A 27,195-nucleotide genomic window follows, 5' to 3' on the forward strand; every position below is an offset into this window, starting at 1 on the left:
AAATAACAGCATTTTATTCAAAAATGCTTCCAGCTTGTGAAAGGAATTTGCTTTGAACTGACTGAATTGACGCAAAATTTGCCCTGAACCCACCGCCCACCTTGCAGATAACCCCCCCCCCCCCCCTCCCTCCCACGAAGCTCACAATATCATGAGAAGAAAAAAACACAAATAAGCCCCAAATGTTTCATTGCAATGAAACGTCATGCAAATAGAACAGAACAACAATAGGCTAATAGTAATAGAAGAATAGTAGTCATAATAAGAACAATAATAATAATAAGTAAATAGTAATAAAATAAAAAATAATCTTACAATGCAAACATGACAGTAGTAAATGCCTCCGGTTCTTATTGCTACAGTATCTTACTTACAGTGTTGCGTTGCCACTCGTTCTTGCCAGCACATCCCCTCTCATAACCCCATCCCATCCCTCTGATTCACAGTCTAACAAGGGAAAATAATAGCGTCACACACAAAAACTTCATATTCAGAGGTGGAATTCACTGTCCCCGGGATGTTGTGATGGCGCTTGATTCATAGCCTACCAGTGAACTTCCCTCGCTGTCCCAAAAGCAGCAAAATAAGCAATAAACACGATTGTACAGTGGTGACAAGAGCACACCGACATACACTAAATATATTTTTTGTTTTTCTTCATGTGCTACGTAACAATGCTTGTCATATAGTCTGGGTTCTAAAGAGATTTGGACAGTGAATTCATGCTCTATGCGCACATACACACACTCATCAAAGCCTTGTCTGGGCAGATTCCTTTGCCAGCATACCTTGCGGGCGTATGACATTTTTATCCTAAAAAGTCATTCTTTTATAATTACATTTTTGTCTTGTAAATTTGCAAAAATATTAAACCCTCTTTTAATGCAAAGTCAGAAAAAGAGCTTTTCCCTGAGAGATGCCGTGTAGTGCATCGAGCCTTAATGAGCAAGTGATTGTCTTAAGAGTCACTGGCCTCTGATCTGGGGTCGGGTCAGGGGTCAAGGGAAGGATCCTGTGAATGGATCAGATGGATGTGAGCACATCACTAATGTTTAGCATTGACACTCGTTTCCCATGCTGCCGACATTGTTCTGTTCACCATATGGAAAAAAACATGCAAGGATGCAAATGGTAATGTTCAAGTGTTTTAATGTCAATGAATGCGTAACTAGTCTGATTGTGTCTGTGCTCTGTGAGCTAGTTGAAGATTTGGCCACTGGGCAATGAACATTTGCCCAAAAACTTAACACAGATCTTCACTTTTAGTGCTTAAATAACTCTAGATCAGAGTCCACTAATCATAGTAATTAAATTAGAGGTAAAAGTCTAAGTGCTGTCTTAGACCAGCTAGACGTTCCACTAACAAGCTGATCAATGTTGTGCTGTTATTGTGCAGTGGGTCACTTATTTTGGTAAATGGCTCACTTTAAAGGAAGCTCTTTAGTAGACTGAATGCAGAATTGCAAATAGACTGATGAGAACATCCTTAGAAGGTATAAGTGCTTAGTAGAATGAGTGACTTTACACAGTGGCCAAATGCTAATCAACATAACATTAATGTAGAAAAAGTAACTAAAATGTCAATCTGTAAGTGCTAATGATTATGGAGTGATGAACAAAAAAAGCAAAAAAGTGATTGTCTATCACAGCTTTCTGTGTGAATTGTCAACGTAATATTGCAGCTTTAAGTGTTAAAGATCATTGTAGGCTAATCTGTATTTCTTCACATCTGTCAGTCAGTGCTCTGTGCTATTTCCTAACCCCAGATCATATTGTGTCACATTGAAAACAATGCAGAGTCTGTGGTTGAATGAGATGATTGTTCGACATAATTAATGATCAGGAGTCAAATGTAGTGCATTCTAGTTCAAACTGCTACCCTGTTCTGAACAGCTGGAAATAGGAAGAGGAGGAAAGGAGAGAAGTAAGATCAGAAAGGCAGTGTGAAAGTTATTGCTCTTTAGAGAAAAGGGTCCTTCATATTCACAGCCTGGAGGGATTGACGTCCATAGACTGAATTGTGCAAATAGTAATGGGAGAGATGAGGGCATACATCACTCATACAGGTTTATGAAGATTGGAAAGTTATGAGTTAATGAACTCAAGTTTGATTGTGTCATCTGTTGTTTGGTGGAATTGTTATCCTCCACTTCTTCATTGTGATTTCTATCCAGTTCTGTCCGCGGAAATCTCATGTCAAGGCCCTAATACATCGGAAATAAAGGGCAGGATGAGGGGAACTTGGGAAGAGGTGGGGTTTAATATGAGGTCCTAGTTTCTGATTGGTTGTTTCTGGTTGATTGTTCGAAAGCAGTCCAGCATTTAATTGGACGTAATTATTGCAGCGAGAAGAAAATGATTGATAAGATGGCAAATCTGCCAGATTCTTTTTTTTTTTGGAAAATATAATATTTATGTATATATCTTCACCTTGAGAAGTAGTAGCCATTATTTTCTTTTTAAATCCTTCATATGCTCTCTTTACATTTCTATAAGTTCTCATTAGAAGGATGCAGTACCTTCTTTACATATCAACAAAATCCAGACAAGGCTTCTATATATCAACAAAACCCGAATCGATTCCCGGTTTTACCCAATATTCTTTTACAAGTCTGAACTTTACAAATTCTGTACACAAAAATCTATCAAATAAAACAAAAACACATAGACACGGTATAGTCAGCCACGGTGGACTGCTGTATATTTAAATTAGGACTAACTTATTTTAACAGAACAAGAAGTAATACTGGAATCCGCTCTGCACTAGAAGAATATCTACAATAGCTTTTCTAAATCCACAGTTCCCTTCCCCATTCAGCTTCTTCAACTTCACAACTTATTCATGTGAAAAAAACAAAAAAATAAAACAAACAAAAAAGATTTTTTTTCAAAGTTAAAACAAATTAACTTACCCATTTCTTTTAAAGATTGACAGCTTAAAATTGTTCCTAGATGTTTTAAAGTCTGTACATTTCTGGTCAGTCAGTTCAGTTCAGAAGACGGGAGGAAGCCTCACTTACGTTGTGGCTCGGGGTGAGTTTCATTTATATTTACATTCTTCAGACTGTATCGGTGAACAGGATGGGATAAGTGCTTGACATTCCTAGTATTGTTGGCGGTAACTGTAAGTTTCTGGCAGATGATTCCTCACCCCCCAGCCCGAAATGAGGCTCGGGGAGCGCAGGAATAGGTGTTTGCCACGACGATGACATAGTTGACACGGCTGCTGTCGTCTCGTGAGACGTGGCTGTCTTCTTATTTTCTTGGTCCTCCGCTGATGCTGTTTGTTGCATTGGGACCACAGGCAGTCACTTGGGCATGGCCATGGCAGAGTTGGGGTCGGGGTTGAAGAGTTCTTTGTAGAGCGGAGGGAAGAGGACGTTGACTGTTTCTGGGTGTAGCTGCTGGAAGGCCTGAAGTTCCTCGGTGTGGAGCGTGCACAGGGCTGACAACGTGGGGATTCGGCTGATCAGCTATCGACGAGAAAGAACAAGGACATTTAGACGGATAAACTACAGACAGGGACAAGGTTAGAAAGGAGTTTATGTTTTGTTTTTTCACATTACTCCACCTCTCCTTAAAGCTAGAGGAGCTGTTGTCTGTGCAAGGACAGTGCCTCGGGGGCTACCTTGATGTGATTTATTGCACTAAAAAGGCTTGGCCTACCTTAGCCAATGCGTCTTCATCCATGTGGTTCTTCTGCATAATGTGCTGCAGAGCAAAGTAGATCTTCTCCTGGAGCTTCTGGACTTTCCGAGGTTCCATCAGCCACGGTCGATCTAAGTAGGAAAAAGGAAGTGTTTATTTTTTCTTTAATTCAAACAATTTTGAGTTGACGTGATGATTGGACAGATGTTCATGGCGTTGATATGGCTCAGAGGTGGCTGTACAAAATTGTAGAACTACATATTTTTAATTACTTCAACTGTGCTGCTTGATACTGACATATGTAAACAGAATGACTATTTTGTTTTGCATTCTGCTTAGTGCTTTGCTTTTGTGCATGCACGGTATCATAATAATATTAGGGGATGTGCACTGACCTGTGGAAATTAGTACAGCTGCTGAGAACAGAGCGATCTCCTCCTCTGTCAGCTGCAGTGAACACAAACTCTTGGCAAAGTCAAACACCGCACTCACTAAGTCATCACAACCTTGGAGGGAAACACGGAGAAGAAGGACAGAAGAAGGGCAGAGAAAAAAAAGCGATTTTCATTACATTTATTCCGGTCATGTATGCGATGATGAGCATAAATACCTCGCAGGGTAGAGGATTTTGTTTTCATTTCATTTTTTGCCATTTCCCCTTTTTTTTTAATTATTTCGACCGGCCTTTTCCCTCATTCATACCATTGAAATGCACAGGTAATAATGTCTTACCTAGAGCTTTGAACATCTGCATGCCTCCGTACTTCCCTTCAAATAGCACAGTGTTGTTAAGAGGGTTGAACGCCCTGCACATCCGCACCAAGACTACCTCCAAACAACCTGGATGAACCATGGAGACAGATTGTGAGGATTTTGAAGCTGATCTAAAAAGCAGATTGAACTACATTTTCTGACCTTTAACATGACAAAGAGATATCCCCGACCAGTCATTGTTAGTCCAATCAACTCACCTGACTTGAGCAGGAGGATCTGGTCGTTCTGGCACAGTTCCATGAACCCTGAGATGCGCTTGGCGAACTCCACCACGTACTGGATTGCATGGGTGATCTGGATGGCACACTGCTGCCACAACGCGTCCCGAGGCTAGAACCAAACACACCCAGTTTAGAGGTTTGTGTTCCGTACTGATTACAGGATGTTCATGTCAGTAAATTAACTTGCCATGTACGCATTACTTATTACGAGGACTTGTTTTTTCATCTTGTCAAAATGTTGTCCTGGAGACACGTACTGTAGCGGGAACTAGTACCTGTTTTACAATTTTGTGTGCTTTGCCAGATATACAGTATGTCTGTCTTTGGACAAATTGTGTCAGCGTGATAGCGTCACTAAAACTTTAGATGTGAAGTTGAGATCAAAATAAGAGGCCTAGTTTGGTCTAAGCAAGTGCGCCGGATGTGTTATTACTATGACTGCCATTGCCAGGTGTGTGTCCTTTCCATGTTAAAAGAAGGGGAAAAAGGAGAGTTGAACTGTATTTGGATTTGTCCTAAAAATAAAATCTCACCTTGCTCTGGTACATCTTGACCTCTTCATAGGAGTGTGTCTGCCAGGCTAACTGCTGCAGCTCCTCTGTTGTGTACTGACATGTCTCCAAGTGGGACTTGATGATATTCTGAGCAATACGGTCTGGAAGAGAAGATTGTTTGTTTATTCATTTATTTATTTCCGCACAGTACGGTCATTCATTTATTTAATTCATTTATACATTTGATACAGTGGTATGTGACGTGTGTTTGGGTGGGGCAAGCAGCGCTGTAATGTACTAAACAAATGTGTATTGTGCACTTTATACTGTACTGCGACTATGATCTCTATATAATGAAAGTTTAGAGGAAAATAAACAAGGCATATTTCATCGCTACCCATTTACTGCTTAATTTAACATTCCCTTGGATTTGTGTTAAATCCTTCATTTTAACTTAATCTTAATTTATGCTACATACAGTAATGTGACACCTTGTCAGCTAGCTGTGTAAATCTGTCTGATCTCCTGTGTTCTGCCCTTAGATTAGCACTCTGACTCTCTACGAGAACTACTTTTTGGGTTCTTTTCCACGTGGATAATTTAAGTAGATTTTAAATGATGACCCATTTGATGGCGTCTGTCTTGAAAACAGAGCAAAAATATAATGCAGTCTTTACCCAGCTCTCCCATGCTGACGTTATTGGGTCCCAGCTGACTGTCCTGGTAGCCTCCGTAGCTGAACAGGTTGGGCACTGGCGTCAGGTCATACACCGGCTCCTGCTTAATGTGCTTCAAGCCCGACATGTCCAAGCCTGACTGGTCTGGAGACGGCTGGGTGGAATCCATCCCATAGTATCCCCCTGGGACAACGCCTCCGTTACCATGGCCAGCCTTGGGCAGCTCAATGACGTGGCCATTGGCATAGGTGCCCCCAATCTCATGGTTAAGGGTGGACAGTCCGTTGGTTAGGCTGGACGAGTAAACGCGTGCTAGAGCTTCCGCTTCACCTGTCTGCTGCTGCTGCTGCTCCAGCAGTCGCGCCTGGTGCTTCTGGACCTCTGCATATAGGCTGTCCCGTTGCTTCTTGGACATGCGGCCAAACTTTACAGCTGTTCGGGAGGAAAAACAAGGAGAGGAAACGAAATGTATAAAAAAAAAACTGTCACAACCTTTTAGATTCTTCAGGTGGTATAAATCCGTAAGAAACAAACTAGTTAAAAGCTAATTTTGCAGAACAGTTGGCAAAGCTTTAGTTTAAAAAAAACAGCATATTAAGTGTGCATGTATCTGTGTGTACCACACGTATGATAATTCAATGATGATTTCTTCTGTATAAACACAGATGAAGATACTGCTATACTGGGCCTCACCATCTCTGGACATTCCTAGGGCGAGACATTTCTGCAGGCGGCAGTGTTGGCAGCGGTTGCGGTTTGTTCTGTCGATGAGGCAGTTCCTCTGGCGGGGGCAGGAGTAGGCTGCATTGTTCTGCTGACTCCGTCTGAAGAAACCCTGGTCACATGTCAACAAAGAGCATGAATAAAGACGTACAGGTACCCGAAGAGCACAGAATGTGCTTGATTGAGTGCACAATTTCTGAGCACAAACAAAACAAAACGGGCTTTGATGAAGCAGTGTATTAAGTCTCACCTTACATCCCTCACACGTAATGACTCCGTAGTGGATACCTGATGATTTGTCTCCGCAGATCTTGCAAGGTATGACTTCGATTTGGGCTGTAAGTAAAAAGGAAAGCAGAAAAGACGTGCATTACAAAACAAGAGTTTGTAACGCAACATTTGTTTCACAATATTAAGAGCGACACCTGATTCAGTAGCCTCGAGCTCAGCTGGTCTTCTAATTTGAGGCACATAACCTGGTTGGCTGTAGGACCTGATTGAGGTCTCGATGTGTGTATGCGCATGCGTACAGCATGTGTGCCACTTCGACTTCACAAGGGCACAGTGACATCTGGACATTCTGTATGTCCTCTGTATGAGTTTTTTTTTAATGACTGGGACATCGAAGACTGCATACACACACACACACACACACACCTATAAATGACGGTATTAATTGTGTATGTGGGTTCTTTTGAAGGAGAAGACCCTGGCATGCTTGAAGGAGAGACCCCTGCAGATTAGAAAGGTTGCCCATAATGAGAAAACGGGTTACACCACTGAAGGACCACACTTGCTCTTCAACCCTTTTTTCCTCTCTATTACACACACACACACACACACACACACACACACACACACACACGTTTAGTTCTCCAACCTTTTAAGTAATGCGTTTAGTGTTTAGCTTTGTCTTAATCTACAAATGTTCAAATTTACTGTAATTACTTTTCATTTGCATTGTTACTCACTGTGTATTGGCAGCTCCATGTACAGTCACGGCCCAAAGGCACAGAATATGAACAAAAAGTATCTCAACGTAACATGCAGAGGCACCTATTACTGGTGTCTTTGGGCTCATCCATAATATGTGGAAAGAGAGAGCCACAGTTTCTTAAGAGATATGAGGTGGATGTAGAGGTAGGCAGGTATGTCTGCTGAGATGGCACACCATCTATAAAGAGATTAGACAGCCTATCTAATCCTAAATTATTTCCCTACGAGCTGGCTCCCTCCTCTGATGAGCATAGGCTTAGCCACAGCTGAAATAGCCATTCACATGTAATCTCCCTGCATAGTCTCATCTGTAGGAAATTCTGTAAGTTTTATGAATGTTCTGAAAAGTTCAGAAATAGTCACCAAGCAGAAGTGAACATACACGTTTTGCAGTTTCACATTGCGCATTTGCATGAATGTTGACGAAGTGATTCCCCTTAAGACCAATCGAAAACTTGCAAAGTGTAGCTGGAGTTGGTGCTTCACAGGTGTGTATTTGCAGAGAAGAAGTGTTTGTTTCCCTGTATGTCTGAGTGTGTCTTGAGTGTATGTGCGTGCATACTGAAGTGTAATTGTAGAAGTTGTATCTGTTTCTTTTTGTGCATTTGAGCAAGTGTAATTGTTCCGGTTTGAAAGTATGAAGTGTGTGTACTACACAGGTATACAGTATTTGGAGGAATGAGTGTGCACTATACAGTATATAATTGGATAATCCCGTATGAGGATCAATGAAGACAGTTCTTTGTCTAAGCGAGTGAGCAGGAATAGACAGTCTCTGCTATCAGTACACTCTACCTGCACTTCAAGTTTGACTGCTTCAAATTCAAAGTATCATTAAATCCCTGACTTAAAACAAACATATACTCACAACTGATGCACCAATGCCAGCTGATTCATAGCCCTGCTGTTGGACAACACGGGTTATGAAAAGTCAATAATGAGATAATGATGGAACAGTTATAGAAACAAGTAACCTCACAGATCCACAAGGTAACATGCTCATGTAGTCATTCATTTGCTTGTCCTCTCTTATTCATTCACGTGCTTATCGGCCTCCTTGTGGCCATCATGAGACATAAACATGTTTACAAACTACAAACTGAGCTCCAGTCTGACGTGATCCTGGACTATGCACCGTCCTTCAGGCCTATTGCATCATGCTTTGTTATAGTTATCTTTATAGTGTCATTTAAGATGTGAATGGGCCTTCCCCCTCTTTAATTGTCTCTTGTGAAATTATAATTTACATATAGTACCTCAACAATAGACTATTGTGGCCCTTCACAGTAGACTGTCTGTGGATAAATGACCTATGGACGGAACAACGCGCTGTTTTACTGTGTGCTTGAGGTAGCGTGGCTTATGCAGTGAGTTCTGGTGCGACACAAAACGTGACCCATTTCCACCAATTCTTGGCCAACTTGCTCCAAACTGGGTCAGAGTGGCGCACTGGACTGGGACGCCACACAGACTACACATATACAGAGCTGTGAATGACTGCGGCCTGAAAAACGCTATTTATAGTCAGAAAAACAGGTCAGTGCAACAGACCACATATGAGCTATGAGCAGACAACGATGCGTCACTGTTCGCTTTAGAGTTGTGACTGTTTATCACAGACTTTAGGACAAACTATTTGATTAAATTGTCAATCATGAAACAAGTGAATCTCTTTGGGTTTAGATAAAGCTGAATGTGTTTAGCCCACACCTGCTGCTGCTTTGGTGTGGATATACATACTTATTGTTTCTGTTGATTTTTTTTCAGTTGACTCACTTTAGAGGAGAGTGTGTTTACTGTATCTCTCCAGTGATTACATTATATCATCACTGTATTTCTTTTTCACCCCATGGGAGATTGTCTTTGTCATACAATTATGCCCAAAGGAGCAAGTGCGTGTGGGCATGTGCATTGTTTTAATGTGTGTTTCCGAGAGGGTCTGAGTGAGCGTTTCACTGATAAAAAAGACGCAGAGAAAGATAAAGTATGCGTACATGTCTATGTGTGTTTGACAAAAAGTGATTGTGAATACGTGTGTGTGGGTGTGTGTTAGCATTGTTGAGCGTACGTTGTGCTCATTGCCAGCAGGGACTGTCAGGTAGGATATAGGGAGACGGTCATGACAGCATTGCTGTTGCCAGGGTGACCACCCACTCGCTGCAGTCGTCTGGCTGTCACAGCAATAATGTGCTAAGCTGTCACACTCTTAAAGGAAGTGATGTCATTGGCGTGTGGAGCCAACTCATTCTATCGTCAGTGTTCATCCTGTCGCCCTCTCTCAGCAGCGGAGGCTTTGTGAATTGTTTACCAAAGGACTCCCACTTCCATATCCAGTCAACAATACACGCTTGCTGCCTTGTTACACTTCAGCTGTGGATTACGGCAGAATTAAGACGTGTTATCTGTTGGGTGTTTCGAAGAGGCTGTGTTGTCATTGTTTTCAAAGTTAGGATGTATGATAATGGTTTTTTTGGGGGTATTTGTTTTCATGGTTTTACATTACAGAAGCAATCTTACAGCTTCAAAGCTTTAGAAAAAGTGAACTTCTAAAATAGAGTAGCACTTGCAGAGAGAGGCCTCTAATGCAGCTCTTCCCCTAACCTCTCTTGACGGGCATCCATTTCCAAACAAAACCATAGTGGAAAAAAAAAACCCACTTGTTTCTTTTTTCCCCCAACATCATTTTGCTCTTAGCTACATGTCTTTCACAGGGGTGGGAGGGCCTTCTGTCCAACTTGAGTTGACGCAGTCTGAGCTGAGTGACTGACAGCGTCCTCTGCTAACGGGAGCACGAGTGTTATCCCGAGGTTATTATGTAAGAGCGGGACTACAACACTGGCGATTCCTCAGCTAAGAGGGGGATCAGGCCCGCACAATCTCTTGAGGGAGAAAAAAGATGGAGAGAACAAGAGAACTGAGGTAGCTGTAGTGTGCGCTACATGTATTGCACTACAGTGAGAGTTTGCAGACGTGCGTGTGTGTGTGTGTGTAGCGGATTGTGGCCATGAGGGCTGTATTGCGCTGGCACGTGTGTTATGATAATTGATTTTTAATGAAGTGAGGATCTCATGTGTATTTCCTGAGCTGGCCCTCTCTCTAAATATAGTCCTAATTATCTACATTGCGCTGCAGAAAAAAAAAAGCAGCAGCCTAGCACCAATATTTGAATGATAATTCATTTAAAAACGCATAAGGGTTACACACAAATTACCATTTTAAAGGGCAGCTCTCCCCATTTATAATGACAATGTAACAGCAAATTATTGCCACTAGGTGCTTCTATGCATGTTTAGCTTACATGTGTGTTTATGTGCATGTGTGTGTGTTTCAAGATGGGCAGACTGGCAATGCATGTTTCATTTATTCAGCCTGCGGGGTGGGTCTACAGCAGAAATATACCCAGAGCAACCCACACAATACCGTGCAGTAACACAGAAGGTTGGTGCTGTAGTATTACAGCTTACGGAACAGTTGGAATCACTTTCTACCATAACTTTTTTCAATGTAAGGCACTTAATAAAGGCAAGAACAACTCCTACTGTACTCCCAGGGGTTGATTTGTTGGGGATGAATGTGGGTGGTATCTCCACTTCATTAAATATATGCATAGCTTCTCGCCTGTTATATCTTCTGGGAAAATAAAGGAGATCAGCACTTTACCCCCCCCCATCCAGCGCTGGTCTTAGATGTCTATATACTGTGAAATATGCAATCACTGTTCACCATCCATTCCACTTTTGCATTTGTCTCTGAGTGTTCCTCCTCGCTGTAAGTGGCTGTGTGACTGGGAAATCATTTCAGTTTCTGTATTTCATGATCTATTTCCATCTCTCAGCGTAGCTCTGTCTTCCTTGTCACATAGAGCTTAGAGAGGAACAAGCGTTTTTTTTCCTCCGCCGATGATGAAAACCACCGAGAAAACTTTAGTTGGCGTGATCGCTGAGTGGATTAACACACACAGCTGGGAATAGCGTATAGCGGTGCTGCTTGGGTTATCTCCCTTGTGTCTTCTGTCATGTTTTCACATCATACTGTCCCATTAAAATCAATGAAACACTGCCACTGCATATGGTTTCAAACGGACTTGCAGTATGTGCTGTCACACTTTTCTTTTTTCCCCGTCAGTTTTTACTATCTGAAACATCAAATAAATTATTGAAGAGTGGTGGACTATCTGCTCTCCTTAGAAAAATTAATTAAATAAAGCGCATTTTGCTCACTTTCATCTGTCTTCCATACTGTATGTGCTCTCTCCTTTTGCGACAGTGTACAGTATATATCATAAATCTAATTGTTTGTGAGCCTTAGTGGCCACTGCAACTGAATATATGCAATTCTTATTTGTACCAATATTTATAAACAAAAACAATACTTTTTTGGAGACTCAATCATGAGGGATGTAAATATTTTCTCCTGAAAAAAACAAAAACGTTTTACATTTAACAAAAGAAGCCGAGCTTCTCCAATTTTGAATGGCAACTAAACATAAGCAGCTATAACAGGACTTTCCGGAATGAAATACAATCTAAAATAGGCTGAAAATATTATTTAATTTAGCAAAAATCTGGTCGTAATTTCTATGGTTGAAATAAAAACCATCTCTGAAAGGAAACATTGCTTTGAGTTTTTCAAAAGTATTTTTTTGAGTGCCAAATAGTGAGATTATACTCGACAGCACCGGATAAAATGAATTGATTAGTTGATCAGCGGAATTTCAATTGGCAGTAATTTAGGCAAAACTGCCAATCATTCTCTGGTTCGGTCTTTGTTTTTCTTTTTCTGCTTTTCTCTGGATTGTGTCATGGAGAATTAAGTTTCTGTGAGATTTGGACTGTTGATCAGACTCCTTGGACATTGGGAAAATCAAATGGGAATTCACTATTTTCAGACATTTTATAGCGCGTTTAATGAATTAATTGAGAAAATAATTGGTTGCGACTCTAAACAGCAACAGTGAACTCAATGGCAGCGATTATCATCCCTCACTCAAACATCTAGATCTGATTGATAAATGTAACGCTGACATGCTAACGTGAACCCTCCTCATTAATACAAGATGACACAGTCCTGTACCGGTTTTTTCTTTGTTTGTCCAGTCTGCTGTTCAGTGTGTTATAGTAATAATTATAATGCCAAGCAGCGTGCCCATCTCCCCTCCCCCATCACCATCCCTCACCGCCAAGCATGTCTTTGTCCACTGAGTAATATAGACAGTCACACTGTTGCTGCATGAGCATACATGCTACCACCCCCAACCTCCGCCTTTCCCATCAGTCTATCGTCATCCCCCCCCCCCCCCCCCCCACACACACACATACACACACACGTACAAACAGTCAGTAAAACAGTCTCTCTCGCCCTCCCCCCTTGCTGTGTGTCAGAGGGCATGAGCTTGTCCAGCCTGCCATGTGGCACCAAAGCACTCTGGGTAATTGCTCAGATAGCAGGTCTGGGATCAGCTGCGGTTTGCTCATAGAATGCTTTGCAGCGGCGTGATTGGACGCCACTGAGAGGGAACAGAAGGGGGCCACTGGCTGTCATCCAGTGCATCGATTCACATGCACACACACACACACACACACACACACACACACACACACACACACACACACACACACACACACTCGCAGAGACACGTTCAGACAGACAGAGGCACATTCAGACATGCTTGAATGCATACATTACTGCAAACTGCTTTTGAAAAAGCAGACTTTACTGTATGATTTCTATGCTGGACCCCTCTCCCCCCCCTACACACACACACACACACACACACACACACATGCAGTCTCCCACCCAGTGCATGTGTCCTCAGATGGATAAGAGATGAGGCGTGGGAAAAAATCCACAGGGTAAACCCAACCCCTGCCTGAACACATATATACACACACACACAGTCTGCCCATCTGCCTTCTCAGATCTGCCTCTCATGGTCTCTGTATACACACACACAGGCGTACGCTCACACTCCAACCCCCTGGATGACCTGTAGGACCCTGGCAGCCTTTGCCCTTTCCTCAAGGACTGAGAGAGTACATCAGGGTGGAAGGAACGAGTCCAAGTGTGAGAGGTCTGCATCTGGTCATTACCGTCCTAAAATCAACCATGAGAATGCACACACACTGAGGCGCTCTTACTGACATGCACACACACACACACACACACACACACACACAAAGAGTACTTTAACCTCTCTTATATATGTATATATATCCTTCCTCTCTCACGCCTTCACCCTCACGATGGCAGACATGTGTAAACACTGAGCTGTTAAAGCACAGAGCGCGGCTGTGGTGTTTATGTTTTGTACGGATGCAGAGAAGAATATGTTTTCACACACACACACACACACACACACACTGACTGAGATCCTGTCGTGAGGTGAGAAAATAATGTTTGGTTGGCCATGTCTTCATCCTCCCGTAACCTCACGCTCCTCCTCCTGTGTTGTTTCTCTTGAGCCTAATTGTAGATGACAGTGTGTGTGTCTGTGTGTGTGTCTTTAAGGGGGGAAGGGAGAGGAAAGGTGGCCATTCCAGTGTAGAAAGAGATAGAAAGAGAGGGGAATCCATGGAGAGACAGACAGAAAATTCAGTTCTTAGATAATCCTCGGTGTCGCATCCTATTGTGATAGTTGGTGGTCAGTCAGATAAAACAGGAGCATCAACATGAGTGAGGTCGAATGGATTTCAAAGCTTTAATGAATAGAGCAGCACTTAATATGAATAGTTGAGTGAATAAAATCACTGAGAGAAAAATAGAAAATATTTCCTTCCAAATCTGACTGGATGATGTGGATATTGTTTGTGAGAAAGTATATTTACATAATGTATAAACATGCATGTGTGCACGTAAGGAAAGTGCGCTTGCGTGCAGTGATAGAAAGTAATGAAGTCATTGTGCTGCTTAATTCTTCTACTCAAGTACATTTTAGAGGAAATATTGTATAACCACACTACATTTGTCTGAAAGCCACAGTTAGTAGTCACTAGTTACTTAGCTTAGATAGACATATGATCCACAAATAAAATATATATTGTTATAGATTAAACTACCCAACCGTTTATAAAGCACACCACAACACACTGTTTATATTTATTGCATTTATAGTTATACGTTAATGAAGCAATAATAATTGTCAGATTACATAAATATAATCTCTTAAAGGGCCAGCTATGAGCACTCTTACTTTTGATACTTTCAAACATACCGATTATTTTTGTATGTTTCAGGCAAATAAATTACACCGTACATTCCTATCGGCCATTTCCCAAAGCATGCAAGCGCATTTTAGCATTTGGAGTACTTTGACGAATTCTCCAAATTTTTCTAATTAAATGTTAAGGTTGTGAACCCAACTTTCACATTGTGGTATTACTACTAAAGTAAAGATTCTTGCCCCAGTGGTTGTGGATTTATGTATTCCTTTTAGAGGGAATCTGTCAGTTTGAACGCGAACATATGAATGAGTTTCTGTTTGAGTTTGGTTGGAATGTGTGCGTTTCAGTGTGTCTGTTTAAGCAACTGCGTGAGCACGCATGTGTGTGAGTCTATGTGTGTGTCCTCTCTCAGGGATGGCCGCTAATAGCTCGCCTCGGGCAACAATTTAACTCAGCCTAACAAGGTTCTCCCCAAAGTGGCCCCAGGGGCATCTCTCACAGAGGCAAATTGATCACAAAGACTATCACACAGCTCGGCTCTGCTTTCCCCGGCCAGCTCTGCTCTTCACCTGCTCTCTCTCTCTCTCTCTCTCTCTCTCTCTCTCTTACACTCTCTAGCGGGATGATTTAACAGAATGCGTTATGAACATTAAATCTGAGTCGAGAGAGCGAGCGAAAGCAGCAGTTTTGGTTTCATAATCACGCTCTCTTTGTGGACAGGAGACCTCACATCAACAGCCACAGGACACACAATTGAACACACACCTACACACTCACATACACACACACACACACACACACACACACACACACACACACTCACGGTTACTCAGGATTTGGACAGAGAGAGAGAAAGAAAGATAGACCTAATAGGAGTCTCTTCAATGAGATTACAAGCACTAAAACAGGCTAATCTTTGCCATTAAGAAAAGATGCCGTAGTAGGTTAAGTCATATTATAGGCTTATTGTTGCTAGTGCGTGCTATGCACCTGCCAACACTGAACACCTTCACAGAGTATAGACATTCAGCAACATGGTCTTGACATTTCAAATAGATCATTTGGAGTGTCTTTTTGCATCCTCTTCTTTGAATCTTTTTGGAGACAACTGCTGCTTTTTCATGCACAAGTAGTCTCAGTCAAAGCAATTCAGTATTTAGAAGTAATCCATGTTGTTCATATTATTTTTGGAATGAAAACCATGTATTTTTTTAATTAGGTAAAGAAATAAGAAAAACAGCTTCGTTTTAAGCTTCAAGACTGCGTTTTCAAAAGGTAAACCAATGTTTTATTACCTTAAGAAATATGTTTCCTAACCCATAAATGAGAATTGAATCTGTATGAAGTAGAGATTTGAATGTAACACTGACACAAACCTACAGTATATGGACTAATCTGCTTTGAGTGTTAGCTAAAGTCTCGTAGGTAGCTTGCAAGTGTGGACTTTGGACGCCACTATTACGGGTGCTGGCGTTATTCATTGCTAAGGGCTGGTTTGCAAGTGTATTGTGAGGACAGGGCAATATCTTTGTCTGTGTGTGTGTGTGTGTGTGTGTCAATGTGCATGCAAGTAAACACATTCTACTGTTTTATCCACCCTCTACCCTGTTATCCCTTACATTTGCACGTATACACACACTGCTTGCTCAAGCACACACGTGAACGATTACTCTATTATATAACTCTTGAGTCTGTCTCTTACTTGCTCTCTCTTTTCTTATCTCACTCACTCACATTTTCCCTTCTCTGTTCTCTTTATCGCCTGCATTTCAAGACTTTCTTAAAACGTTTATTCAATTCATAGATTTAAAGTGGATGAAGAGCAGTCCATAAAAAGGAAATATTTTCATTCCCAAAGAGACTGAAATGGAAGAGAAAAAAAGTCCATTACAAATTTCCTGCTTCCAAAATGCTATTTACTCCTGCATTAATCCAATAGTAGATGTTATACATGGTTCTTGAAAACAGAAGTGCAGGTGAACATGCTCTCTGACTTTGGACTATCAAACAATGCACTCTATATCTCTGACTGATTGTGAGAAAGCACAACTCAATTCCTGCTCAAGTGATCTCGATACGAGCATTTACAGATTTCTTTTTATAAAAGCTACCCATCCAATAATATCTATGGTCCCTCTGTTCATACATTACTCGGTTTCTGCTCTTAACAAGCGCAGTCACCCTCTTCCCCCGTTTTTTTTTTACTTCAATGCAAATCGAAGGAAAATGTGAATATTGAATATTATTGTGCCTCCATTGAGACATGCTGGCTTCATGGATGAGTAAAACTGACAAAACAGAAGGAGCTGTCAGAGGACTCTATGACTTCAAGGCAGATTTAGAGTTTAGGAGTGGTTCAGGCTGAAATCCCTCCTGGCTAAGATAAAGTGGAGACACAAACCGAAGCGTGCCGTATAGCCCACGCTTTGTGTGTATAAAGATTAAAAATAAGAGAGAGAGAATTGACTGAGGAGAAAAACTGTTCGCCTAGACTCCACCAGACAGCCGCAAAGGGATAAAACCAACATGGAGCGCGCGCTAAGCACATGCTAAACAAACACGAGCTATGATAGCGGCTCAGTGGGACCACAGAAGTGCTATTCAGGCCACACACACACAGCATGGTGCGATGTTTTTGGTTGACGGCTTGAAAAAAGGTCAGGCAGACACACTGGGTGAGGAGTAGACTGTGGGTTTATCAAGACAAGTGAAAAGACAGAGGGAAGTGAGTCCTGAATGTAAGCTTGCGTGTATTGCAACAGAACTCTGCCGGTTCCTCAGTCAGTCAGTGGGGCTGTGTTGAGGGATTAACAGTGTGGCCTGCATGGGTTTGGGGTAATCTCTCCTCTCTTCTTACATAACACTGGGCCATTAGTCAGCACAAACGCACAATAAACAACACAATCAACAACACCGAGCTCGACAACAGACCACACAGAACCCTGATAACACTGCAAATCGGAGATTCGCTCAGGCCAGGTGCTGACTATGTGCGCAATAAGTGATTTCATGGCAACAATGGAAAACAGTGATTTGGTGACACAAGCTGTGTGCCAACCTGCTGTTTCTGACTGAGGATGGTGCTGCTGGTTTCCAAATAGGCCCCCCCATCATTCAGTACAAAGTATGCCAGTTTCTATTTGTCGCAGTTGTTCATTGTTGTTGGTATTTGTGGTATTGTTGTTGGTATTACTTCTGGCGTCACAGGTGTTTAATATAGACTCACTGTTAATGATTTTAGTAATCTTTTGAGACACTTTATATGTTTCTCTCATTGTTATCTTAACCCCCCTATGTAGTATTTTTAAGCACTATAGAAACATTTACATAATGGTTTTATACTGTACTGCAATGTAGTTGTAAGCAGATATAAGGTATTTTTAGTGTTTATTAATGTGTAGTATTTGTAAACAATTATAACTTCTCTTATGTAGACATATTTTATTTTATTTCAACTGTGTTTTACTATATTGTCATTCATTATCTGTTTATGGGCGCCCACAGGAGGAGTTATGGTTGTTGACAAAAATATGAATAAACACTTTTATGGTGTGCTATAAAGCACTTGTTTAATGTTTGCTTTTTAATGCTAAATAAGGGTGTTACAGTACCAATATGTTATAAACACATTGACCAATTGCATACATATTATAACAAATAATAGGAACAAACATTACAACAACAAAAACATACTGAAAATATAATAAGTACTGAATATTTTTTTAATTTTTGCTTGTGGATCTAAATCTAAAAGTTATATACATTTATCCATGCCACATACGTGCCATAGATTTATCTAAACAGACTGCTTCCGTTGGCTTTGACTAAAAATTGATCCCGGGATGCTTTAGAATCGGACAAATCAATGCTAACACAAGCCTCCGAAGCAAAGCAGGATTGGACTAATTCTATTGGCATGAGGCCGTCATGCGTAGTATTGCAGCTGTTTGTGTGTCCGTGCATCTATTTTCAGTGCTTTCTGTGTTTGTATGAGAGCACATACCATCGTGCAAGGTAATATGAATGACGTTGAAATTGAACTAACACTAATGTTGTCACTGTTGCTGTAGATTGTAGCCTAACATTTTTTTCTGTGCTCTTTTTTTGACACTGCTTGTCATCACCTTACTGGTTTATTGCTTTATCACACTCTCCTATTTTCTGTCGTCCTATCTTTTCCCATGTTGAAGGAGCATGGGAGATTGTGATTGATTGACACATATCGCTAACAGAGGAGATGAAATGACGCTGTAATCACCTCCTCCCTTGTTGCTCCCTCCATCGCTGAACTCTTTGACCTGTCTGAACCGGGTCCATCTAAGTGGTGTATAAGCTCTTAGGCTTATACCAGTAACACAAAGGTTGAAGGGTTCAAATGTAAGGAAACTGGGAAACGATGGACGTGCAGGATACATGTCTACAAAGCCAATTTATGTTTGTGATGTTGTGTAAATTTCTGTAAGTGTTTATATCCCTCTAAGTTATTTGGTTGTCTTAGAACAGAAGAAGCACTGTGCTTATATTAATTGTAACTAAATGAAACTTTTTGTTGGAGGAAGTTGAAGATGTTGTGTTTTATTTCTGGAAATATATGACTTTTAACATTTAGATGCAATGATGACGGACATTATTATCAATTAAAATCAAATCAAAATGGAAAAGAATCATTTTTATTTCTTGTCCATTTTTTATTTTTTATATAGGCCCATTTCTAAAAAATAAAACTTTACTATCACAGAAACTTTTTGCAATATAAAAATCCAATGCCACTGTTACTGATGTAAGTTCATAACGCAACGTCTTCTTTTTTTTTTTTAGAGGAACACTGTTAACAGCATCATCATGTTGCCGTTGAAAGTACAGAAATAATGACCTTGTTAACAAAATCCTACACAACACCGAGTCATATTGAAAAAAACAACAACACAATAGGCCATTTTCTGAGATTCTGAAAAGGCCCTGATGATATTAATCTGTGTTATTTGTCCATTTCCTGGTCAGGCGATGGGGTGACATCATCTTCGGTCAGGGCTTCAGGAATTGTGGCTATTGTTAAATGATAATTACCACGGCTCATGAGGGGCCTCTATTTTTTATAACCTTGTGGTTGTGAGCACATTTCTGTGTAAGGGCAGCCGAGACTCCACACACACACACACACACACACAGGTTGAGAGTGGGGGCCGCACGGCCCACACTGATTTAATTCTATCTGACAAAACCCTTTGGGGCGTGCAGAGGGAGAGAGGAAGATGGAGAGAGAGAGGGAGAAAGCGAGAGAGACATGGAGAAAGAGGGGTGAGAGAGAAGCTTCGGGGGCCTCTTCTGCCAACCACTGCTATAAAGTGAAAGTAGGAGCTTTCGGTATACCCCCCAAAGCCTCCCATGCACGAGAGTGGTCGCGAGGCCCATTAAAATGTGGTAAAAATACAAGGTGCATGACAGAGGAGTTTGCCATGGGATAAGAGAGAGAAAGAATGAGGGAGAGATGGGAGGTGTTTGGCCTTCTCATTTTTGTGTTGCCCGAGGTTTGATGGCCTGAAGCTGTGGTGGCAGGAAGCTTTATATGACATTCAAACACAAAAAGCATCAGTAAACAGATGGATAGACGGATGGATAGTTTTAGCTGTTTGAACATTTATTTTTTGTAAAAACTGGATTCAAATTAAGTTGAGCCCATAAAATTGTATTTTTAGTTGAATTACTCCTGTTTATCATTACAATTAATAATCGTGTCATTAATAATGTTAACAAGAATCAGTTAAATAATAATACTGGCCATAATTTATCATCTGATATTCTTACAACAAAACATCTGATTACAATAGGGCCATAATCCAATGTAAAAAGTCAGTATGTGTTTTATTTTTAAGAAGATGCAAACTGTATATTAATTTGACACCCTATGCTTTTCTTAATTATAGTAAAGCCTTTACGTTTTTTGATGTGAAGTTTATATGAACAATTTATCTCTCTTCCTTCGCCAACTTGATGTTGCAACACTCTTAGTTTAAATGATTTTAATTGTTTCAACCGTCAGAGAGCCACACAAGGAGGTGCTCCCAATTAAAAACAGATTTATAAATCAGAGTTCAAGATCAGTTGAACGAGAGTTGCCACTCTGCGTCAGCGGTAATTCCACTAAACTATGAGCAGTAAATAAAAACAAATCCAAACACACTCAGCTGATAATAATCAGGTGAAATATTTAAGCATTCATAAAACGACCGATAAACTGCAAATACTGATTGAGGGGAAACGCATTTTCCTGATTTAAAGGGAATTCAATAATAGCTGCAAGGAAAGGCTTAGTGAGAGTGGAAAGAGTTGTTAACCTGTGTGTGTGTGTTTATGTGTGTGTGTTGATAAAAAGAGAGAGAGAGAGAGAGAGAGAGAGAGAGAGAGAGTGTGTGTGTGTGTGTGTGTGTGTGCGCAGGACGACATTGACGTTGAATTTCAACATCCCCGGCGTGGTGCAGAACGTCACGGAAATGGGTTAGTGGAGCGCGAGAAAAGCCTCCAATAAAGTTTATCCCCAGAAGATAACGAAATAAAGTTGTCTTTTTTGCACAGCACCTGATCTGACCTGGTAGCAACCTATCCGCAGTTTCCGTTGATGTGGAAGGGAGCTCGAGAGCTGAAATTATTAAAGCTTTAATCAAACATCATGCGCCACTTTTAATTTACAATCACAGACTCCAATGGCTTTACGCATGAATTTGCAAAACTGTCGGCCTTTTCCACACACATTACACTCAGACTCAAAACACGCACGCAGAGAACCCAAATAAATGTTTATACATTTACAGTGTAAGGTGCTGAGACATGCAGCCACACACTCTCCGCTCGGATGCGAAAGAGTGACAAACCCGCTTTGCTGCTTAAAACTCCCAGAATAAAGTTGTATGGCCAAAGGTGGGATAAAGCCTGCCGTGTGCATGTGTGTGTTTAGCGGCATGAAGCTTTTGGGGAAAATGCGGCGGTGTTTGGAGCAGTGGGATGGTCTTACCTCGCATGGTGCCGCTGCTGGAGCTGGTGCTGAGGCTCGCTTCCCAAAGCATCAGTCATGGAGAAACAAACACAAACACTGGAAAAGGGAGGGATGGAAGGATGCGGGGGGAAGATCCTCGGTTAAAAATAACAACAACAACGAAAAGAGTGTTGATGATCTGCGTCGACTTCCACGGACTGCCCTGAGTGGAGGCGTCTCTGCGCTAAAAGCATCCCAGACCAGGTCGCAGGGAGTCGGGCTGAGTTCGCACGGTGCGTCGGTTGTTGCGCTCTGGTAGTGCGGTCGCTTTTCTCATGACATCTACGCTCTCACCTCTATGGGAGGGTTTCACTGTTTTCTGCGGGCTGAGGGAGGAAAGAGCGCATGAGAGGCTTTACCCGGCGGCCGTGATTGGACTGGAGCACTATCCGCTCCTCCCACTCTCTCCTTCTCAGCCTTCAGCCCGGAGCCTGCACACACACACACACACACACACACACACACACACACACACACACACGCACACGCACACGCACACACGCACGCACACGTAGCCTACACGCTCACACGCAGCCTGAGCACACTCTGCTGCTACAGTGGGGAACACAGACACAGTCACAGCAAAGTTTTAATGTCACCCTTCACATTTAGTCAGCTCCATGCAATTTAGACTATTTCTATGCATGCACATAAAAAAGTCTATCTTTAATCTGGTCTCGTATCCAGGGGGCTACTGAGATCTTACATTCTGCATAGTGGGAAGAGATTATTTATTCCCCTTCGTCTCCTTCCAGTTTTATTTGTTTGAAATGTTTCATAGAAACACGTGGCAGTAAAATAAATGAATAAATAATTTTTTTGTAAAAAAATAATAATTTACAATGAACAGAAGTCAAATAGTTTCAAAGACATGCTTTAAAAACTGTCATATACACTTGATTGATTGCTTGTGCTTGTCAGATATTAGCATGATTCAAAAATATTGCTGCTAAGTGACAACAATTCTGAAAAAATGCTGATAAAGATACTAAATAGGTTGTTAATTGATACTGAAAACAATTATATTGACATATTATCATAGCATTGCAGATGCAGATATGATCGGGAAGGTTTAACGTAACTATTGAGCACTGCACCTCTCAATTCTTCCTCTGAGAAACTCTGAAATACTGACCTGGAAAATGAAAGAGCAGGTCCATGTTAGCCCACTACTGTACAATGACTGACCCAGTGTAGGCTGCATGTTATACAGTTAGTTTGATCCAAACTTCTACCTGCTTTACTTATTAAACCTATGAGGATGGATGTTCTCTTTAATATATTTTACAGGCTTATTTTAAAATAACTCAAAATTGTTCCTAGTTTGGTATTGATGTAAAGTGCGTTAACTGATTCAGTGTATTTTATAGACTAAGACTGCTGTAAATTGCATGACCTTCTGATGGGAACAGTAGAAAATGGAACAATATGTACACCAAAACAAGAGATAATATTTTTTATTACTCACTTCTCTTTTTTTAAGGTTAAACAGTGTTCTTGTCTTATGATTACATTGTACTAGTAGATTTATAACCACAGCATACTCAGCGATCACAAGGGTAGTAGACCCTGACTGACCGAGCCAAGGAAACCAAGTCTCCTTTGACCCCAGACCGACAACTGGTGACCTCTGGTGCTCTGCTCAGTGAAATATTAAGAAAATGTAAAAGCTCATGTCATCATGTCATGAATGAGCAGAAGTGACTGTCTGTCCTCTCGGTGCTGAAAAGAGCCACTCTTGTCGTACACGGTTATCGTCACGCCCGGCGTTCAGTGTCTGTCAATACAGCGTTTTTCTAAGAAATAACACTGCCGGAGCTTCTGCACATCTGTACGAGGTAGGAGAGAGGCAGGTGTGGGCGAGAGGTACTTTCACCCCCAATCTCTTTTAGCCTCTTTAGCTGTGGCCCAGGGAGAGAGAGAAACAGAGAGAAACAGAGAGAGAGAGAAACTGCCCCGAGCACATCTCCACTGACCTACATTTCATCTGTCGCTTTTTTCCACTCTACCTTTTTTTTTTCCATCTCTTATTTCTCCTGAACCAACAGCTCCATAATTGTGATGTAATGACCAAAGCAGGCGTGGTAAAAATCCCAGACTGGTCAGGAGGAAACACTCTTGAAGACAGGCAGACAGAAGAAAAAGAAAAAGAAAAGAAGAGACAGTGAAAGACAGACAGGGGGGGGGGGGGGGGGGGGGGGGGGGGGGGGTAGTTAGCTATCCAAAATACAATAAAGGTTTTATTCCTTTTTTTGTCAAAGCAATAAAATGTGTCCTTATGTGATCTGTGTGCTGTGTGGACTTCAATCCATCTGAGGGCTGGGGACTCCATTAAGAAGGATTACGACTCATTGCCAACTATTCACTGCTCTCACTAAGCCTCAGAGATAGCTGAGAAATTACTTTAAACATGACCAAATATGTACATCGTCTGTCGAGCGAGTATGGGAAGCAAAGGAACATAGAGGTTGTGTTTGATGAGAATATATTGGAGTGAGATAGGCGACTCTGTCCATATGGTGGTTAGGAGGGAGGAAGGGAGCAGGAGAAGCAGACCGGGCCATGCCTAAGGGCTGAACTCGGAGAAGGAGAAAGCAGCACTCTATCTTACGTCCTTCTGCCTTTATGTTTCACTGTCTGTTTCTATTGGCAGCCTGATTGCCCATCTATGTCTGTCTGTCTGTCTACCTGTGTGACGGACAGTCCTCCTTCCTTAAAAGTCGTCAAATGTATACTGATTGACCTTGAATTTGTTGTGTGTCCATCGCGTTTGTCTTTTTTTTTATATGCTTGCATGCATTTTTTTCTGTTTGTTTCAGTATGTCTTCTCCTTCTTGTCTTCCCTCCCTTTTTTTTTAGCCATGCTGGCGGCGTGGCTCTAGGCATGTGTCGATCTGTCGGACTGTCAACCACTTTGGTCCAGTCTAAATTCTAATCTATTTTTATTATTAGATGTATTGCTTTGACATTCGGTACAGACGGTCTTGGTGGCAATAAGATTAATCTTATTGAAGGTGATTATCTGTTCAAAAGATTTTGTCAAATACTTTGGTTTATGACAAAATACGTGCAACAAAAATAAAAGACATTCCCATCAGCCTCAGCTGTTGTTTGTGTTTAGTGTCATTTAGCAAATGTTAGCATGCTAGCATGACACACTAAGTTGGTGAACTCATGTAATATCTCAGCATTTAGTTGAAAGTACTGCTAACCCTAAACACAAAACAGCAGGGTTTTGGCAGCCCTCAGGTCTCAACACACATGTTTTTCAGGCCGAGATCCCGATCTGAGTCCTTTAGTGTTGAATACAGAGTCCGATCCAATATATTGTTGACTTAATATGTATCTGACACCTTATTTTTAAAGCTGCGTGATCCAAATACTGGAGTTCTTGGTTAAAAAAAACTATTACTTGAATTTGTTGTACACTGCATTTTGCCAAGCTCAGTCACTCACCAGTGTATCCAAATAGCTTTTCCACATTTATGAATTCTCATTTTCACTCACATATGCAGCAAAATGCTCGTAGTGTAGAGCCCTGTGCTGCATCACTGGCATTAGAATATGCCCAGATACCATCCCTCAGGATCAGATCGGGACGCCTCTAATAGTTACGCAATTTAAGTAAAATGGAAGAAAATAAACTTAATGCGTATTTGTTCTGTCAGACACATGTGAGACTGAAAATGCATCCTTGTTTAAGTCCTGTTGAAACATAACTTTCCGTCTTAGTCGACAATTTTACCATTATTTTCCATGTAGCTTTATTGTTATAACATTGAATCCTGGCCTTTTCCCTTGCAAAGCTTTTACCTCTAATGCTGTACCTGCTACACAGAGATGTTGTTTTGAAGGAAGAGTAGATGGGAAGTGTGTTGCAAACATATTTATTGATATGTCAAAGTTTAGTGTTGCCAGACATTGCAAATATGTGTTTTTTTCATCCCACAGCCTGCTGCGAAATGGAATTACAGTGGCAGACACTTCATACATTCACTACAGTTACCCCCTATAGGGTAGATCTGATTAGAGTTTAAAGCACCTTGCTGAATTAATCTGCATCATAAGGCTATTTCTTTTAAACGAGACATGATAATCTATGTCGACTGAGTTTTAATAAATGCATGCAAGCAAGACAATTTAGATTTTTTTCATCTTTGAGTTTGAGTTTGGATATAATGCAATGTAAACACAATATAAGAATGCAACTCAAACACAGTGCAAAAAAGACTCAACCAGAATTAACTTCCCTGATTATTGGAAGTTGCTAGTATCTCAACAACAAAACAAGATTACGATCAAGCTACTGTGTGGGAAGAGCACGCCATTGGAGATATATGATTGTGTGTTGAAAGACAAGAGAAAGAAAACAACGAGCCTGAGGAGAGCAGGATGTGACAGCCTTGTTTCTCTTAAGGTTGTTAATTCAGTCAGTTCTGCCCTTGAATCGACCACTAGGAAGTTAACTTATATATAATTAGATAAGTTTCCTCTTGAAAATATGAAATTAGGCCACAGGTCTCTGAGGAATCTCCCTCTCCAATCTGACGACATGTTTCACACTGCCTCTTATTTTCCCCTGAAACAAGCAGGTGATTTTTCACTGTGAGACTGTGTGTGGGTATGAGCACGTGTGTCTGTAACTTTGTGAGTGTATTTGTGTGTCTGTGCACGTGTCTGTATGAGAGCATGGCCGTATACCTCAAAGACAGGTTTTGCTGGTGTGAAATAAAGAAGTAGCTCGTTTTTCTGTCATGCACCAAATTGTTTCACGTATATTGCCTTTGTGTAATGTGACATTGACACATTGACATGTCAAGTGAGAACTCAGAGAAAGAAAGAGAAAGCCAAAAGAGGGGGAGATGAGAGATGGAGAGAGCAGGACAGAGAGAGAGGGAGGGGTTGAAAATACACTTGAGAAATTTGCCGAGAGATACCACAAGTGACATAGGCAATTTCTGTAGAAAAATTACTTCATCATAATTTCAATCCCAAAAAGAATTGAAAGGAAAGCCCTGAAGGAGGAAGGCCAAGTCACCTTGAGAAGCATTAGGGGAAACACTTACGCACCACACACACACACACACACACACACACACACTCACATGCTCTCTGAATATGGCTCAGTACGATTTTTTGTGTTCATGCAAATGAAAAAAATCTTTCTTGTAATGAGTTAATCCATTATTTGTATTCAGCCACTTTGTCAGAGCCCTTTTTGATGCTTCAGTGTTGTACATCCGTGTTAAGTGCTTAGAGCCTGTGGTATATCAGAGTTAAAAATATACAACCTATTAGTCTGGCTGGTACTATTACTAGCATCATCTAATCAAAGCTTTATATAGAGCCAGTGGTTCAGACAAACAGTTTCATGTCTCTACCTCACAGTGCCAATCATCAGATTTTAATTGGATTTCTCTATTATCTGTTTTTTTTTTCACACAAAGCCATTAAGATATTAAATCTAGTTTT

At 41.1% G+C, this 27,195-nt stretch overlaps 1 protein-coding gene across 1 annotated transcript; it reads right to left on the minus strand.

The window, feature by feature from the left end:
* Nucleotides 1–2,137: 2,137 nt before the first annotated feature.
* On the minus strand, nucleotides 2,138–6,898 carry rorb (RAR-related orphan receptor B; the record flags this gene model as incomplete). The annotated part of the gene is made up of 9 exons (XM_076104981.1): nucleotides 2,138–3,473; nucleotides 3,667–3,779; nucleotides 4,044–4,154; nucleotides 4,381–4,488; nucleotides 4,620–4,752; nucleotides 5,177–5,298; nucleotides 5,815–6,246; nucleotides 6,508–6,649; nucleotides 6,788–6,898. Coding segments are annotated over 9 exons (1,437 nt in total), but the record flags the coding sequence as incomplete, so codon positions are not given.
* Nucleotides 6,899–27,195: the final 20,297 nt, after the last annotated feature.

This window comes from Anarhichas minor, unplaced genomic scaffold, assembly GCF_050575085.1.
Source record: "Anarhichas minor isolate MPS153535 unplaced genomic scaffold, ASM5057508v1 ptg000030l, whole genome shotgun sequence".
NCBI classification, from domain to species: domain Eukaryota; kingdom Metazoa; phylum Chordata; class Actinopteri; order Perciformes; family Anarhichadidae; genus Anarhichas; species Anarhichas minor.